This window comes from Artemia franciscana, chromosome 9 (assembly GCF_032884065.1).
Source record: "Artemia franciscana chromosome 9, ASM3288406v1, whole genome shotgun sequence".
Lineage (NCBI taxonomy): Eukaryota > Metazoa > Arthropoda > Branchiopoda > Anostraca > Artemiidae > Artemia > Artemia franciscana.
Genome location: NC_088871.1, coordinates 18,515,789 through 18,536,786, shown reverse-complemented (window position 1 = coordinate 18,536,786; position 20,998 = coordinate 18,515,789). Strand labels below are relative to the sequence as shown.

The 20,998-nt window shown below is 36.4% G+C and overlaps 1 protein-coding gene across 1 annotated transcript in view; it reads left to right on the top strand.

Moving 5' to 3' along the window:
- Positions 1–20,998, top strand: part of LOC136031093 (importin-9-like) — a gene marked incomplete in the record, with an annotated part of 117,031 nt that overhangs the window by 84,261 nt on the left and 11,772 nt on the right. The window contains 2 exon segments of the mRNA XM_065710375.1: positions 815–1,067; positions 6,776–6,884. Coding sequence (XP_065566447.1) covers positions 815–1,067; positions 6,776–6,884 — 362 coding nt within the window.

The window sequence follows — 20,998 nt, the reverse complement described above, 5'->3', positions numbered from 1 at the left end:
CTTTTTTCTTTCTTTCTTTCAGTCTTTCCCTATATTCTACCCCTCCCTGTTTGCCAACATGGTTTATAGGTATATAATAGATAATGCTTATCTTGCATACTTTTGTTCATTATAAAATGGTTAATAATTATTCTGTTCCAGCACTACTCTCTTTAAAATATGGTTGATATGAACCACACCCAGTTGCACAGTTAGTTGACCCAATAGTTATAAATTAAAATTGGAAACCTTTGTTAGATTGAAAGCACTTAACCAAAATGTAAATTCCATAGAATGAATAAAAAGAGTATTTTCTACTAATTCGACATTTGTCCACCAAGATTCCCTATCTGAATCCTTATGCATTGCTTACATCTACATTTCTATATGCCCAAATTAAAGATAATGCATGATACGCCAATAATTACGTTATATTCAAAATAGTTTCCAGGCCTTTAACCTGAAATCTTTGAAAACAGTTAAAATTAATTTAGGACTATTAGATGCGCAAGATCCACGAAGTTGAATACTTTATTATTTTAGCACTTATGGAGAAAAGCACCTTTTAATGGAAACGGGTGCTGCTTTTTAAATAGAAATTAGGGGATGAGGGTGAACACGCAATGCCCTTCTTTATAAAACTTCCAACTCATTTTGATGTTCTTAAGCGCATACTCTCCACCCCTCTCTCAGAAATAAGTCTTTCGTTTAAGAACAAGTGGCCATTTTAAACTTTGATCTTTCATCGGGCTTATTTTCCTTCTTTGTCCGTGAATGTGCAAATAGGAAGCGTTATAATATCAATTAAGTAGCAAATAATTTTCTTCTTTTTTAGTTACATTGCTTTGGCGAAAATTCTTCAGTATGGAATAAATTCCAGTGACCCTCGATTAGTTGCAATCCAAGTGGATGGTGATGAAATTTTGTGTGAAGAAACATCGGTTAGAACTCGAGCCCAGAAGAAAAAAACACATGTTGAATATACTCGAATACCGCTGCTAGTCAAAATCTTCAAAGTCTTACTTTACTTAATGCAATCCGAGCTAGACGTGGCTATGGCCTCTAGTGTCGATGAATTATCTGATGAGGTTGGTCTCTCTCTCTCTCTCTCTCTCTCTCTCTCTCTCTCTCTCTTTCTCTCTCTCTCTCTCTCTCTCTCTCTATTTCTTTCTCTCTCTCTCTCTCTCTCTCTCTCTCTCTCTCTCTCTTCTCTCTCTCTCTCTCTCTCTCTCTCTCTCTCTCTCTCTCTCTCTCTCTCTCTCTCTCTCTCTCTCTCTCTCTCTCTCTCTCTCTCTCTCTCTCTCTCTCTCTCTCTCTCTCTCTCTCTCTCTCTCGTTCTCTCTCTCTCTCGTTCTCTTTCTTTCTTTCTTTCTTTCTTTATACTTCTCTTTCTCTCTTTGTCTCCTTGCTAACATTGGTACGATATAAGTGTGGTAGTGAAGCCACTGTGTTGTGTGTTGTCTGCCTTTCTTGTTTTTGTATTTATAAGTGAAAGCCTGGCGAAAACAAGGAGATGATATTCACATGGAACTGTGAATATTTCAGCCAATTTTCGCACTCATTATGAAAACTTCTCTATCTTATTCTATCTTGTTCTTCTCTATCTATACTCTTATAAAAGAGAGCTTGCTTGGAAGAGTAAGGGATTCTAGGCTATGTATTTGCATCTGAGTCTCAGCTTACGGCTGTAAATATTTTAGCCAATTTTGGCACTCATTATGAAAACTTCTCAATCTTATTCTTTATCTTATTCTTTCTTATCTTCTCTATCTATACATATAAAAGAGAGCTTACGCAGAAGAGCTGCGAATTCCTGGCTGTGCATTTGTATTCGAGTCCCATTTTATGGTTGCTTAAATATATGTTGTTTTTTTTTTCCACAAACAACAGTAACAATAACACCATGTAAAGTCTGCCGTAGATTCAGGGCTTCCTGGGCTCTAAACTGTTAATTAATCATAACTGTATGGTTTTCTACGTTTGTAGTTCATCTGCATCCATTAAGAGTACTACAAAACAAAGCGGCTAGAGTGCTGACGGATGTAGATAAACGTAGATAAACGTTCTTCAGCGAGGTCCAGCTGTGTTGAACTTAAGGTGTTTCCCATTTTTGATCTGTCAAAATTTCATAATGTTCTATAATACAAGGAGATGAAGTCAGTTTAGGAATCATAGAGTCGTTACTGCACGATCTAAGTTTTCTGTGCGTCATGTTTGCCGTAGTGCCTGGAATATTTTGCCACAGAATATTGTGCAGGAACCAAACCCGAGTGAGTTCCGAAGTTTGTTTTAGGGCGTATGAGAAGCATGGGTGATGAGGTTTCTGGTTTCTTTATTTATTAAATTAGCCAAATTTGGGTTTTTTGGTTTGATGGATTGGTGATGGTGGTACCGAATGGTTTTTTATTTGATTTTTCTCGTTTTTTGTTTTGTTTTTGGTGTTTAATTGTCACCTTTCATAAGTTAATTTATTTTTAGACCTAGCGGGGTGATCATTCACATAAACAAGCTTTGCTTCAGGTTTCATTATGTTTATTGTTGGTAAATAAACCATCTCTTTTTATGCACTTTCATGTCACGAATATCCCAATATAAATGAAACTTAACATATTTAGCATATTTACGACGTAAGATCTAGTTTGTGCATTCAAGCACCTTTTCAAGTTCTCTAAGTAATTCTGATTTCATTTCTGAGTAAAAGTGGTAAATACACCTGTCTTTGCATCTTTTTTATTAATCTAACGTTTTGACAAGAAGAAGAAGAAGTTTATTATTATTCAATACAATACAATACAAAACAAAATTCAAAATGGAATTACAATACACTTACTCCCCCTCGAAAGGCTCCATGGCCAGGGATACAAGGTGTATAAAAAAAAGTACAGGCAACAACTACAATATAAGCAATATATATAAGGGGGATACAATATAAGCAACAACAACAAAAAAAAGGATAAAATAAGAGAACAATAGAGCATACCTGAACATAGAGAACATACCTGAGGCCTAGGAGTCAAAGCGCAGAGAAGACAACCATACACCATGAACAGAACTCAGGGGACATCAACTCCTCAGAGGAAAAAAAGTTATTCTATTTGATAATTCATTAAAGGATTCTTAAGAATCCTTTTAAAAGTCCCAAACGAGTGGCATCTCTGTACTGAAGAAGGTGGTGAATTCCAGACCTGCTGACAAGCAAAGAAGGGATTGAAATCTGATCGAATAGTAGGGGTAGGTGGAATGTAGATATTATTTGAAGAACGAAGGCTATATGGAGCTAAATCAGAAATAAAAATGGGAGTTTTCCGAAGAGATTTTGGAAGATTGCCTTCAAGCTGATGAAAGACAAAAGAAGCACAAGAAATAACGTAAATATACCGTAGATTTAAGACCGATGTTGGTGAGGAACGGTTGAGATCCATAACCAGACGCCGTGCTTTATTATACATGACAGAAAGTGACCGCAGCGTAGACGGGAAAGTAGACATCCATACAATGGGGCAATAAGAAACATATGACTGGACAAGACAGAAAAAGTTCCTTTCAGAATAGATCCAGGAAATGTGTGTCTTAAGTTTTTGAATTATACCCGAACTCCGTGAGACCTTAACCCTAATCATGGCTACAGGGCTTCTGAATGAAAGGTTCTCATCAAGCGGGATACCAAGAAACGGGACTACCCGATTCTCTGGTCTACATAAGGACCTTGTGACACCTGAAGGTGTGTAAGCTGAGGGAAAGCTATACCAATTCGAGCAAAAATAAGAAAATGTGACTTACCAACATTCAAGACCAAGTAATTCGCATTAAACCATGAAATAACTCTCTCGAATAATGTCACAAGATTAGACTTGATATCACATTCCGTCTTCCTAAGGGTCCCAAGAGTGGTACCATCAGCAAAAGCAACAAAAAAAATCTTCATTAGAGTAGTTTTGGAACACGGCCGAGCATCAGGATGGCAGAGCTTGCAGCATGCCAGAGGCCTGGTGTTTTTTACTGCCGAAATCAGATCATTAACGTAATTCAGAAATAATATGGGACCAAGAACAGATCCCTGAGGGACGCCATAATATACTTCGGAAGGGCTCCGGAAAAGCGGATCAATTGAAATAAGCCTAACAAAAAGATAGGAATCAAACCAAGAAAAAGCGTTTGATCTTTTACCAATATACGATAGTTACCAAAGAAGAATCTGATGATTCAAGTAATCGAAAGCTTTACGAACATCCAAAAATAAAGCTGCCGGGATATGACCAAAATCTATTGCCGAATGAATGAAATTCGAGAAAGCTGCGCGAGCATGCTCCGTAGAGTGACTCGCTCGGAATCCAAACTGTAAATCATGCAAAAATTATTTGGCATCCAGAAAACTAAGAAGCTTGGATAGTATAGCCTTCTCAACTATTGCTGAAAACAGTTAGGTGAGAAATTGGTCTATAATTAGCAGAATCCCTCCGAGAACCACTTTTATACAGCAATATAACCTTAGTTCGCTTGACAGATTCAGGGAAAATTCCTTTCTCGAAAGGCAGATTGATAAGCTTAGTCAATGATGACAGAATAGCAGGCAGAATGGCATGGATAACCCTTGTAGGAATTTGTCTGGTCCTGAAGAGGATGATCCTTTAAGAGCATTCACGATACGAGCTACCTCAAGTTCAGAAACAGATTTCAAGACTATCGACAGAGTATTTAATTCTCAGCATTAGTGTATTTTAGTTGGTATCACCTCTCATTCTCAATTGATCTCACTGTTATATTCTCGTAAAAGAGAATTATAACTGAAAGTAGTATATTCTCTTCCTTTTGGACTTGGGCCGCATGTTTTTTTTGTTTTGTTTTGTTTTTTGTTTTTGTTTTTTTTTATTGTGAGAGCAATGCAATATATAGAGAGATCAGTAGAGAGAGCAATGCAATATGTAGAGAGATCAGTATTAAAGAGAATCTAGTTTAAACTTTAGTACAGAAGACTTCTTATATCCATAATTTGCTAAATATAAAACTACCAGTGTACTTGAACGGATTAAATTAAGCCCAAAGCTTTTCTGCATGGTCCCAAATCATGTCATGACCTAGCACAAGGATTTAAACTACAAACATTCTGAATTTTGTTTCTTATTTAATGGCTGTATTAGCCCCATCTATATGTGATAATGAATAAGAATATTACTGCAGTAAAGCCCATTTTTAAAATCCTCGCTCCCTGAGGCCTTCAGATTTATCATGTCTGGTGTGCTTCAGGGATTTTGTACTTTCCCCGTTTCTTTTTGTAGTTATAATGGACAACGTGAGTCTGGATGGACAACCTGAGACGAAAGTCTGGATATGGCGTAAAAGTAAGCAACAAGCAATTCTCGTATTTGCATTTCGCGGATGCAAATACCTTGACACAATTATATAAAATTTAGAAAAAGTCGGCCTAATCATTAATGTTGACATTTCAAAGAGCATGCCCGTCACAAGCTCACTACTTGTTCTGCGTCACTAGAATGCAAATCTAGAACAGGTGAAGAATTTTAAATACCTGTGTAGCTAGATCGATTGTGATGATGAAATAATGAGTGAGATTAAACGCAGAATTGGCTAGTCAACTGGAGCTTTTAATAGACTAAAGCCTATTTGGAGGAGCACCAAATATTTTTTTGCGGCTGATGTTACTTCTCTTCAGCTCCAGTGTGCTCTTCATACTTCTCTACGCTAATGAGTTCTGGAAATGGAATCAACAGCTCGAAAACAGAATTCTTGCATTCTAAAATATGTGCCTAAGGAGAATTTTAGATATAAGCTGGCAACAGAGAGTTAGTAACTTTGAAATTCGTAGTAGCACTGGCCAGCCTCTCATTACTACCGTTCTAAGGAAGAAGAGATGGACATATTTAGGATATCTTGGCTTACGACTGGAAACCAGGCAACAGAAGAAGACGAGGCCGTCCAAAGAACACTTTGTGGCGAAGTTTTGACCGAGATCTGAGGATGGCTGAGACTTGTTAGTGCCTGAATGGAAATATGTTACCACTGCAGCATCACTTAGGGACGAGTGGAGAGGCTTCGTTGACGCCCTATGCGCCACTAATGGCGCCAGAGGAACTAAGGTCTAAGTAAAATCCCAGTGGCCTTGCAAGTTCCGTTATATTGTTGCTTTGGTAACTTAAATGGCTTTAGGGTTTATGAAGAGATAATACTTATGTTTATATTGAAGGTATGTATTAGGCTATGTAAAGGTATCTAAACAGAAGTATTGTGGTCCAAGTGTGTGGTGCTTGAGACGTAAAGACAGGCAAAATTTGCCTTTTATTTCAATACATATTGACAACTTACCATAAAAGATAGCATTAAATAACCAAAAAGCTGAGAAATCAGATCGCAGTAGTTATTTAAGTCATTTCAACATATGTATTAACAAGGTTTGTTTCTGTGTTACTATTGTTTCGTGATGATAAGATCTGCAGCACCGTCTCAGTGCAAGTAAACCAACTGTAGAAAACAGTTGAAACTTCTTTTTAGTATGTTTGAAAACCTCTCTTTAAAAAAGTGGAAATTTCTCTTCAAAATATTCAATACTAAATGTTCTACTTATGGCTAATGTTCCCAACTTATCATCATAGTTTTTAACCAACCGAAGTTTATCCATACAGGTGAACACTTCTCATTCATCATACCTTTTTTTTATATTTCTGCCTTTTCTACCTCATAGAGATTCTCAGGATATGCAGCCTGTAAATAATATGTAAAACTGAAATTCATCGGGTCATCTTCATGCCATTATAACGATAGAATACGCTCATTTTTTTAGGAGAGTGAGGATGAAAGCGAAATAGGTGGGGATACTAGTGAAAATTTCGAAAGTGAGGCAGTTGACTTGTCTACTCTCCTAAAAGAAGAAGAAGATTGCAACGATTTGGGTAAGAATTTCTATGTTCACAATACAGTATTTTTTCCATGCTTGAAAAAAAATCCTTATTGTCTTGACGTAAATTAATGGAATTATCTTGACATTTTTTTTTTTTCAAAAATAAGCTACAGCATTTATAACAGCCCCCTATTGGGCAGATAACATGGAACAAATAATTGGGAATAAAATTCACTATTTTTTCTCTTCTTATCCAAATATTTCCTGATAGTTTTTTTTTTTTTTTAGTATGTGCCAAAATAAAACCTCACTATTCCGTTACGAAATCAGGTGTTTACCATTTTTGTTTATTTTATCCCCATTAAAATCACTGTTACTGACACTTCAAAAGCTCATTCTTACTCCCAACTAGTTTGTGAAAAGTGAGATAAGACTCTTTTTAAGATAAAAAAGAAAAAAAGTCAAATCACTGTTTTTCATGGCCGTATCAATTGTTCTAAACCATTTGCGTTTGTGTTTTGAGGGAGTAGCACAATCCATCATATAGGGCTTGAATTCTTTAAAAATGTAACAATATTTGTAGCTGTTAATATCCTTTAGATTTAATTTGGATTCCTTGTGTCTGCTTTTCTGTACTGCATTCCAGAATTACAAAATACAGTTTTTCTGCAAATATTTTACGTACCTTGGAATTTTTTCTCATTCTTGATGTTACAACATCGTCATCATTTTTGTAGTAATGAAAGTTGCTTTCAGCACTTATTCATATTTTTAATTTATGTATTGGTTCATGTATGTTTCCTAGTAGATGGAAATTACCCGGGTAATTCTATTTAAAAAAAAGGTGATAAATCTGATGTTAATAATTATTGTCGCATTGCAATTTTATCGCCTTTATTTAAAGTGTTTGGAAAAATTTTAAAAGAAAGAATTTTTAATTATTTTGATAAGATAAATCGCAGTTTGGATTTCGAAGAAACCATTCGACACAGCACGCTATTGCAGCTCATTCATTAGAAATAAAGTATGTTTAAATGATGATTTCCACGTGGCTACTATTTTCTATGTTAAGAAAGCATTTAAAACATTAAGCCATGTAATTCTTTCTGACAAAATGAAAAATGCAGGCAATAAGGGGGATAGGATTAGAATTAGTTAAATCATACTTGTGTAGACGTAAAATTGAGGTAGATGTCAATAGAAAACTGTCTAATTTAAAAAACCTCAATGATATTGATGTCCCTCAAGGTTCAGTATTAGGTCCGCTTTTATTTTTGATTTCTATTAATGATCTTCCGCAATGTTTGCAGGTAAATGTTAATCTTGCTATTCTATTTGCAGATGACACAGCTATATATATTAAAGCGAGGGATTTATGTACATTGATCGATAATTTGATTGTAACTTTTACTTCAGATAATCGATGGTTTGTCTCTAATAATTTAGTACCAAATTTTACTGAAACTGAATTTATGGTTTTCTGTTGTTCAAAACGCGTCACTCAATTGATATCTTGTCAGGAGCTTCAGGCTGGTGAGAATAAAATTTGTAAGGTTCAGTCATATCGTTATTTAGCAGTTTCTCTTGATCCATTGTTGTCTTTCCTTAAACACATTGATCATTCAAGGGTTAAACTGACTCGAAATATTGGGTCGATGTACTATGTGAACATTTTTTCATTTTCCATATTAGAAATTATTTACAATTCTTATATCTATTTGAATTACTGCTCGATTGTTTATCTTAACGTCTTTTGGACGCATTTAAAACAATTACAGGTTCTACAAAATAGGGCAGTAAGAATACTTGGAAATTTTAACATCAAGCATAAAAACTTGAAGATACATCTGAAAAAATAATATTCTTTTTTCCTAAATTTGTTGGATTTAAAACATATACGAGATGTAAATATTTCTGTATGGCATTTTTAAATTCAAAATCCTAATAATTATATCTACAATAAATTTCTGTCCTGCGGTGGCGCAGTGGGTTTGACCTTAGCTTAGTAATACAGGACCCAGAGATCGAATCATGCTGCAGGAATGCACTGCAGGGCCGACGCAGGGACCTTAGTAGTCAAGAAGCGTCGTTAATCCGATACAATACAATAAATTTCTGGAGATTTTGCCCCCTCGTGTGGCTCGTCGGCGGTCGGGATTATACCAGAATTTCTTTTGTAAGATGCGAAAGGCCGAGGTTTTCACTTAGGTACCTAATGCCATTCATTGCAAATAAACATAAGCTGAATGATAAAACTCAGATTGATCGAGCTCTCCTCTCTTATGGGGGTTAATGTTTTTTTTTTATTTTTTTAAGTATATTAAGTAAACAGTTACAAATACAAGAAGCTTCTAAGTCTGAATTAATTTAGTTCGCTAAATTTTCTAACAGCTTTTAAGAAACTGTCCACCGAAGGTAGTTTATAAGGGTGCATTTGCCTAAGGATTTCAAATAAATCCGAGCATAACTTTGAAATGTAGATCTACAAGTCAAAAAAAAATCAAAAACACGTTTCAGGAATGGTGATAATTTGGCACCTTGCTAAGTTTATTTGCTTGAGTTTATGCTGCAATTTGTAGCTTCCTCACCACAGCATGGCTTTGTTTTTCCTCCTGAGAGTATGGTCTTGTTCTTGTATCTTATGCTTTTCACATCGTTTATGGTTATAACCTACGATTATGACATCATTCATCATCTTGTATATGAAAATGCAGTTTTTTTTTCAAAAAAGGGATTTCTTTTTAAATATAATGGTTTTTCAATTATGAAAGTGCGTAGATGTAACCATTTTCTTTAAAATGAGCCCTTAAACAACTCTCTATGATGTTCCAATGCCCCACCAAGTTTGGTTTAGATTCGATAAGTCCTTCTAGATATCCTTGAAATGAGAATTCGGAGGCTCCTCCCTTTTTTTTACCCTGCAAAAGTCGTTTTCGGTTCTTATCTCAAATGACCGCAAGTATTACATTAGTACTTACCAAGTCGGGTTTATTTAATCTGACTATCCCATTCTGGTAAACATCATGAAGAAATAAAATGAGGAATACTTGCCCCGTATAGGTCTAATCGGTTACGAACTCTCTAAAGGGGCAACCAGGCCATTCACCCTTATATCTGTCCAAATTTAACTGCGATATGGTAAGATCTTCTGCTAGATAAATGCTAGGCCCCCTTCTTCTCCTATAAAGGCTAGATCTGATCCTCGTTCCGAAAGAGCATAATTAGATTATTAGGTTCTAAGTCCTACCAAGCTTTATCGATATCCAACTTTAGCTTCTGTTAAAATGTCGGGAAGAATTTAGATATGCTCTTCCTCCACATAGGCTGGACGGGGTATGAACTTTCAAAACGCTACTAACAAACTTAATTTTGCGTTCAGATGAAATTGGTTAGGACCTAACTTACCTTTATAGTAGGACATATGATGGCAAGAATTGAAGAACCCCCTTGACTTCACTCAAAGGCTAGAATTGACTCAAATCCGATAACCCTTGCTGGGAGACATTCTGATGACGAGAATTTTTGATATCACTCCGATTCTCTTTCTACACAAAAGTCCTATCGAGTCGTATCCATAAAATGTGTACAGATAACACATCTCTTACCTTCCCAAAAATATTACTGATTTTGTTTCCTTCTTATGTTAGATTTACTGAATAACAGAATTGAGGACCCTTACCTACAGAGGTCGGGTCAGATACAAACCTCCAAAAAGCAAAATTAGGACACCCATTCCTACTTTCCACTCATTTTAGTTGAGATTTGACAATTTCTTTCATTAGATGTCTTCATGGCAAGAAGTTTAACCAAGACACTCGATATCATTTGTTTTGGTCAAGGTCGAACAATCCTATCTCGTAGATGTTCACCTGATAGTCATATAGAAATTTTGACCTACATCTCCAGCAGACTTTGATTTTTGTCTCGCCAGTTAAAACGTACAACTTGAATTCTAGCTTCTACTGTCTATCAAGTTTGGTTGAGGTATGAAATAAAAAAATAAACCTCCAACCCTCCACTCTACCCCCTTGCGATTCGGAAATTATGTTTGATTACAATTCATTTTAACTGCGGAAATTCAAATGAAAAAAAAAATTAATACTAAAAGATAGAGATCCTTCTAGAATTACAGTTTTTCTCGCAATAATCTGGAGTGAACGGAACAGTAGCATAAAAACCTGATGAGCTTCTGTCGTTTCAGCAATCTTCTCAGTCATTTTTGTGTCGATGGTCTACTTCCATCTCTCTTTGGAAAGGAGGTGACAGTTAAAAAAAAGATAAACAAGGTTACAGACCTCTGAGTGAAAGGCCTCGAAGGGATTTTCTAAGAACCTAGAAGGCTATAAGAACCTAGAATGCTATAAGAGAGGTTGAACAGGTTTCTCATTGATCACATTCTCATTGATGAAAACATGGTCAAAGTCAAAGAATAGATCAGGATTGCAATGGTAGCTGCAACGTAATAAAGGCTGAACCACGGCCCTTAGTAACCAAAATTTAAAGAAAAAAAACTTGGTAAAAAACTGACAAGTTAGAAAAATTCTAATACATTCAGGTTAACTATTATCTTAATTAGTCTTAATAGTAAAAATTTATTTTGACAATCATTTCAAGGGAATTTTGAAAAATTGTCAATACCCAAAAAAATGGAGTCAGATCAAAACAAAAGGTACACCATTGAAATCACCATGGTCCCTATTCAGCAAACTTACAGTCCCCTGGCTTGAACAACAAAGAAATTAACTTTTTTTCAGGGTTAGCACTGATGAGTCCTTTTTTTCTTTTCTGTTTATCTTCTCCGCTGCTAGCAGGCCAATAGAACATCATAGAGAGCTGTTTAAGGGCTCATCTAAAGAAATTACCCACATCCACGTGCTTATGCAATCTATATATATATAAAAATAAGTTGTTTGTCTGTGTGTCTGTCTACTGACGTCATGTTTGTGTGTCGACTGACGTCATGTTTGTCAACTGACGTATCTATTCAAGCCGAAGTAGCTGAGTTGGTAAAGCGTTATGTTCCAGGTACGAGAGGTTCCAGGTTCGAACCTTGGATTTAGCATTAATACAAAAGAAGCTAAAAAACTAAAAAAAAAGGTAAAAAACTAAATACTAAAAAGAAAAAAAACTAAAAAAAGGTAAAAACTACAAAAAAATAAAACTAATAAAAAGAAACTAAAAAAAGCTAAAAACTGAAAAAGAAAAATAACTAAAAAAAGGAAAAAACTGAAAAATAAAGGAGAAAAAGAAAACTAAAAACCGGGACAAAGGGAATATACATGACGACCGGGACACTCAAAGAGAAATTACAGACTGGGACACTCAAAGATAAATTACAGACCGGGACACCGGGACACAAATGACGACCGGGACACAGGGAATATAAATGACGACTGGGACGCTCAAAGAGAAATTACAGACTGGGCACTGGGAAGCGCCACCCCAACAGCTAGTTTTATATATATAAAAATAAGTTCTATGTATGTTTGACGACTGACGTCATTATAAGGATTGAGCATTATGACGTCATGTATGTATTTTGTATGTTTGTTGATGGCTCAGTGAACGAGCAATTTTGACAGCCAAGAATAAAGACGTCCACGAAATCAACAATATTATTTTGACCAAGATTCGAGACCAGAAAGTAATTTACAAGTCGGTCGACACAGTTCTGGAACCAAATGAAGGCGGCTAATTATCCATCTAAATTTTTAAATTCCCTGGATCTCCCATGGTTTCCACCACACGTGCTACAACTAAAAATAGGCGTACCAATAATACTGTTACGAAATATTAACCCACCAAAGCTTTGCAATGGCACGCGACTTGCCGTAAAAAAAAAAAAAAAAAAACAATGGAAAACGTAATAGAGGCAACATTCTTGACATGGGCTTTTGAGGGTGAGGTTGTTCTTATTCCTCGCATTCCCGTGATTCCAACAGATCTGCCTTTTCAATTTAAAAGATTGCAATTCCCAATTCGATTAGCATTAGCAATCACCATCAACAAAGCTCAAGGGCAATCATTAGAAAAATGCGGTATAGATCTTAATACAGATTGTTTTTCCCATGGACTCAAAGAGAGATTACAGACCGGGACACAGGGAATAGCTGACCGGGACGACCGGAACACTCAAAGAGAAATTACAGACCGGGACACCGGGGCAAAAATGACGACCGGGAAACAGGAAATATAAATGACGACCGGGACACAGGGACACAACTACAACGGGGACGCCAGGGGGCACAGGGGGTATAATTAAATGACGACGGGGACACAGGGAATATTCGATTAGCAATCACCATCAACAAAGCTCAAGGGCAATCATTAGAAAAATGTGGTATAGATCTGAATACCGATTGTTTTTCCCATGGACAATTATATGTTGCATGTTCAAAAGTCGGTAAACCTGACAATCTATTTATGTGCACAGACAATGGGACATCGAAGAATGTTGTATATTCGCAAGTATTACGTAGTTAAAACATATATATATATATATATATATATATATATATATATATATATATATATATATATATATATATATATATATATATATATATATATATATATATATATATATATATATATATATATATATATATATATATATATATATATATATATATATATATATATATATATATATATATATATATATATATATATATATATATATATATATATATATACATATATACATATATATATATATATATATATATATATATATATATATATATATATATATATATATATATATATATATATATATATATATATATATATATATATATATATATATATATACATATATACATATATATATATATATATATATATATATATATATATATATATATATATACATATATATATATATATATATATATATATATATATATATATATATATAAATAAGTTGTCTGTCTGTCAGGTGACGTCATGTTTCTGTGTCGACTGACGTCATGAAGTTAGTTGTCGTCATTTTTGCTATGACGGTGACGTCATTAACGGTATTTAAGACATTTGTTCACGGAAAAATGTTTAATTGTAAAATGACTGAAGAACCTACAATGGCAACAGCCGAGGAAGCTGCTCAAAGAGTTTATGCCAAAAAACTTGCTGCTGATAGAGAAAGTAAGAAAAGAAAGCGTTCCGAGGAATCACAAGAACTGCAAGAAAACAGGCTTGCAGCTGATAGAGAAAGTAAGAAAAGAAAGCGTGCCGGGGAATCACAAGAACAGCAAGAAAACAGGCTTGCGGCTAAAGAACGCAAAACCGCGCAGTTAGATGAAAATCCACCTGGACAGCGAGAGTCAAAACATATCAAAACTGAAAATGATAGCGATGATGATTGGGTTTGGGATTTTGACTTGGATAAGGTCATCAATGCCTACCAGATTTAAGTTAAAAAAACAAAGGTTCGTCGATATGTACTTCATAGTGACGCTGAAAAATAAAGAAGAAAAAGAAAACTGAAAAAAGAAAAAAGGTAAAAAACTAAAAAAAAACTAAAAAGAAAAAACACTCAAAGAGAAATTACAGACCGGGACAGAAATGACGACCGAGACAGAGGGAATATAAGTGACGACCGGGAACCTCAAAGAGAAATTACGGACTGGGACACCCGGACACAAATCACGACCGGGACACAGGGAATATAAATGACGACCGGGACACAGGGACACAACTACAACGGGGACGCCGGGGGCACAGGCGGGATATATAAATGACGACCGGGACACAGGGATTGTTCGAATAGACCGGGACACCGGGACACAAATGACGACCGGGACACAGGGAATATAAATGACGACCGGGACACTCAAAGAGAAATTACAAACTGGGACACCGGGACACAAATGACGACCGGGACACAGGGAATATAAATGACGAGCGGGACACAGGGACACATCATTAGAATAATGAGGTATAGATCTGAATACGGATTGTTTTTCCCGTGGACAATTATATGTTGCATGTTCAAGAGTCAGTAAACCTGACAATCTATTTATATACACAGACAATGGGACAGCGAAGAATGTTGTATATTCGCATGTTTTACGTAGTTAAAAACATATATTTATATCTATTCACAGGTGGGACACAGGGACACAACTACAATGGCGCGTAACTAATATGGCGCGTAACGACTTACGCGCGTGGGGGGGCTTGGGGGGGGCGCTAAGCGCCCCACCAACTAGGTGTTGGGGTGGCGCGAAGCGCCACCCCAACAGCTAGTCTATATATAAAAATAAGTTGTCTGTGTGTGTCTGTGTCTGTCGAGTGACGTCATGTTTGTGTGTGACGACCGGGACACCGGCACATAGGGAATATAAATGACGACCGGGACACTCAAAGAAAAAGCGACCGGGAAACAAGGAATGTTCGATTAGCAATCACCATCAACAGGGACACAAATGACGACCGGGACACAGGGAGTATAAATGACGACCAGGACATAAGTAAATAAAAACTAAAAAAAAAAACTAGAAAAAAGGTAAAAACTACAAAAAAAACTAAAAAGAAAAAAAAACTAAAAACTAATAAAAAAACTAAAAAACTAAAAAATAAAAAAAAATAAAAAAAGGAAAAAAATGAAAAATAAAGGAGAAAAACAAAACTAAAAAAAATAAAAATAAAAAAAAATCAAAAGAAAAAAAGGGGAAAAATACAAAAATTTATTTCATCATATACCATTTCAAAAACGAATGTATATACAGACCGGGACACCGGGATACAAATGACGACCGGGACACAGGGAATGTAAATGACATCCGGGACACAGGGACACAACTACAACGGGGACGCCGGGGGGAACAGGGGGATATCATGTTTCTGTGTCGACTGGCGTCATGAAGTTAGTTGTCGTCATTTTTGCTATGACGGTGGCGTCATTAAAGATATTTAAGACATATATGTTCACGTAGAAATCTATTAATGTTTAAGTTTAAAATGACTGATGAACTTACAATGGCAAAAGCCGATGAAGATGCTCAAAGAGTCTATGCCAAAAAACTTGCTGCTGATAGAGAAAGTCAGAAAAGAAAGCGTGCCGAGGAATCAAAAGAACAGCAAGGAAACAGGCTTGAGGCTAAAGTACGCAAAACCGCGCAGTTAGATGAAGATCCACCTGGACAGCGAGAGTCAAAACATATCAAAACTGAAAATGATAGCGATGATGATTGGGTTTGGGATCTTGACTTGGATAAGGTCATCAATGCCTACCAGATTTTAGTTAAAAAAACAAAGGTTCGGCGATATGTATTTCATAGTGAAGCTGAAAAATAAAGAAGAAAAAGAAAACTGAAAAAAGAAAAAATGTAAAAAACTAAAAAATACTAAAAAGAAAAAACACTCAAAGAGAAATTACAGACCGGGACACAAATGACGACCGGGACAGAGGGAATATAAATAACGACCGGGACACTCAAGGAGAAATTACAGACTGGGATACCGGGACACAAATGACGACCGGGACACAGGCAATATAAATGACGACCAGGACAACAATGGCAACACCCGAGGAAGCTGCTCAAAACGAATGTATTCACGCCGAAGTAGCTGAGTTGGTAAAGCGTTATGTTTCAGGTTCTAGGTCCGAGAGGCTCCAGGTTTGAACCTTGGCTTTAGCATTAATACAAAAGAAGAAAAAAACTAAAAAAGGTAAAAACTACAAAAAAACTAAAAAGAAAATATATATATATATATTTATATATATCATCTTTTCCACAAAAATAATAATTTAGTGCTTCTGCTTAAAAACAGCAATCGAATTGATGCCTCCTGATACGCAATTATCAACAAAGTGGCAATCGTTGTGGTCGGTGATCAGTTCTTACCTCGAGATAATATTCTTTATAGGCGAAACAATCAGTTGACAAGAATTGCTTAAACTCATCGATGCTACGATGCCCTACAATATCGTGACGAACATAAATGACGCCCGGGACACTCAAATAGAAATCACAGACTGGGACACCGGGACACAAATGACGACGGGGACACAGGGAATATAAATGACGACCCGGACACAGGGACACAACTACAACGGGGACGCCGGGGGGCACAGGGGGATATATAAATGACGACGGCAACAAAGGAAATGGTGGATTAGCAATCACCATCAACAAAGCTCAAGGGCAATCAATAGAATCATGAGGTATAGATCTGAATACGGATTGTTTTCCCATGGACCATTATGCGTTGCATGTTCAAGAGTCGGTAAACCTGACAATCTATTTATATGCACAGACGATGGGACAGCAAAGAATGTTGTATATTCGCAAGTTTTACGTAGTTAAAAACATATATATATATATATATATATATATATATATATATATATATATATATATATTCACAGGTGGGACATAGGGACACAACTACAATGGCACGTAAAGACTTACGCGCGCGGGGGGGCTTGGGGGGTTGCGAAGCGCCCCCACCAACTAGGTGTTGGGATGGCGCGAAGCGCCACCCCAACAGCTAGTATATATATATATATATATATATATATATATATATATATATATATATATATATATATATATATATATATATATATATATAAGTTGTCTGTGTGTGTGTGTCTGTCGAGTGACGTCATGTTTGTGTGTCGACTGACGTCATGTTTTCGACTGACGAAATTACAGACCGGGACATCGGGACACAAATGACGACTGGGACACCGGCACATAGGGAATATAAATGACGACCGGGACATTCAAAGAAAAAACGAACGGGACACAAGGAATGTTCGATTAACAATCACCATCAACAGGGACACAAATGACGACCGGGACACAGGGAGTATAACTAAATATGACGACCGGGACACAGGGAGTATAAATGAGGACATAAGTAAATAAAAACTAAAAAAACTAAAAAAAAAGGTAAAAACTACAAAAAACTAAAAAGAAAATACAACTAAAAACTAATAAAAAAAACTAAAAAAGCTAAAAAACTAAAAAAACTAAAAAAGAAAAAAAAAGAAAAAAAGGAAAAAAAATGAAAAATAAAGGAGAAAAACAAAACTAAAAAAAAAAAATAAAAAAAAACTAAAAAGAAAAAAAAGGGGAAAAATACAAAAATTTATTTCATCATATACCATTTCAAAAACGAATGTATATACAGACCGGGACACCGGGATACAAATGACGACCGGGACACAGGGAATATAAATGACGACCGGGACACAGGGACACAACTACAGCGGGGACACCGGGGGGCACAGGGGGATATATAAATGACGACGGCGACACAGGGAATGGTCGATTAGCAATCACCATCAACAAAGCTCAAGGGCAATCATTAGAATCATGAGGTATAGATCTGAATACGGATTGTTTTTCCATGGACCATTATATGTTGCATGTTCAAAAGTCGGTAAACCTGACAATCTATTTATATGCACAGACAATGGGACAGCAAAGAATGTTGTATATTCGCAAGTTTTACGTAGTTAAAAACATATATATATATATATATATATATATATATATATATATATATATATATATATATATATATATATATATATATATATATATATATATATATATATATATATATATATATATATATATATATATATATATATATATATATATATATATATATATATTCACAGGTGGGACATAGGGACACAACTACAATGGCGCGTAACTAATATGGCACGTAACGACTTACGCGCGCGGGGGGGCAAGGGTGGGTGCGCGAAGCGCTCCCACCAACTAGGTGTTGGGGTGGCGCGAAGCGCCACCCCAACAGCTAGTATATATATATATATATAAGTTGTCTGTGTGTCGAGTGACGTCATGTCATCAGGTCATCATGTCGTCATTATGACGATGACGTCATTAAAGGTATTTAAGACATTCGTTCACGGAAAAATGTTTAATTGTAAAATGACTGAAGAACCTACAATGTCAACAGCCGAGGAAGCTGCTCAAAGAGTCTATGCCAAAAAACTTGCTGCTGATAGAGAAAGTAAGAAAAGAAAGCGTGCCGAGGAATCACAAGAACAGCAAAAAACTAAAAAAAAGGTAAAAACTAAAAACTAAAAAAAGACCAATTCAAAAACGAATGTATATACAGACCGGGACACAAATGATGACCGGGACACAGGGAATATAAATGACGACCGGGACACAGTGACACAACTACTTCGGGGACGCCGGGGGGCACAGGGGGATACATAAATGACGATGGCGACACAGGCAATGTTCCATTAGCAATCACCATCAACAAAGCTCAAGGGCAATCATTAGAATCATGAGGTATAGATCTGAATACGGATTGTTTCTCCCATGGACAGTTATATGTTGCATGTTCAAGAGTCGGTAAACCTGACCCATTCACAGGTGGGACACAGGGACACAACTAAAATGGCGCGTAACTAATATGGGGCGTAACGACTTATGCGCGCGGGGGGGCTTATGCGCGCGGGGGGGCTACCAACTAGGTGTTGGGACGTCAGTCGACAAACAACTTCATGACGACATACAGCTCAATCCTTATAATGACGTCAGTCGAAAAACATGACTTCAGTCGACACACAAACATGACGTCAGTCGACAGACACACAAACAAACAACAGTCATATAAGGATTGAGCTGTATGTCGTCATGAAGTTGTTTGTCGACTGACGTCATGTTGTCATGTTTGTCGACTGACGAAATTACAGACCGGGACACAAATGACGACCTGGACACTCAAAGAGAAATTACAGACCGGGACACAAATGACGACCGGGACACAGGGAATATAAATGGCGACCGAGACACTCAAAGAGAAATTACAGACTGGGACACCGGGACACAAATGACGACCGGGACACAGGGAATATAAATGACGACCGGGACACAGGGACACAACTACAACGGGGACGCTGGGGGGCACATGGGGATATATAAATGATGACGGGGACACAGGGAATGTTCGATTAGTAATCACCATCAACAAAGATCAGGGCAATCATTAGAATAATGAGGTATAGATCTGAATACGGATTGTTTTTTCCATTGACAATTATATGTTGCATTTTCAAGAGTTTGTTTTTTTCGTGGGCAATTATATGTTGCATGTTCAAGAGTCGGTAAACCTGACAATCTATTTATATGCACAGACAATGGGACAGCGAAGAATGTTGTATATTCGCAAGTTTTGCATAGTTAATAACATATATAAATCTATCTACTAGCTTGTGTGTCGGTTGTGTTTGTGTGTCGACTGACGTCATGTTTGTCGACTGACGAAATTACAGATCGGGACACAAATGACGACCGGGACATAGGGAATATAAATGACGACCGGGACACTCAAAGAGAAAGTGACTGGGACACAAGGAATGTTCGATTATCAATCACCATCAACAAAGCACCGGGACACAAATGACGACCGGGACACAGGGAATATAAATGACGATCAGGACACTCAAAGAGAAATTACAGACCGGGACACCGGAACACAAATGACGACCGGGACACAGAGAATATAAATGACGACCGCGACACTCAAAGAGAAATTACAGACTGGGACACCGGGACACAAATGACGACCGGGACACGGGGAAACAACTACAACGGGGACACATATGGCGTCTGAATTATTTCATCATATACCGATTCAAAAACGAATGTATTCAAGCCAAAAAAAAAACAAAAAAACTAAAAAAAAAAAAGATAAAAACCACAAAAAAAAACTAAAAAGAAAAAGAAAATAAAAATTAATAAAGAAGTAAAAAATTTAAGAAACTAAAAAAAATAAAAAAGGAAAAAAACTGAAAAATAAAGGAGAAAAAAAAATAAAAAGAAAAAAACTGAAAAGGCAAAAACTAAAAAAAAAATAAAATGAAAAAGAAAAAAAGCAAAAAACTAAAAAAAAGGTAAAAACCAAAAAAAAACTAAAAAGAAAAAAGGGGAAAAACACAAAAATTTATTTCATCATATACCAATTCAAAAACGAAGGTATATACAGACCGGGACACCGGTACACAAATGACGACCGGGACACAGGGAATATAAATGACGACCCTGACACAGGGACACAACTACAACGGGGACGCCGGGGGGGATATGTAAATGACGACGGGGACACATGGAATGTTCGATTAGCAATCACCACCTACAAAGCTCAAGGGCAATCATTAGAATCAGG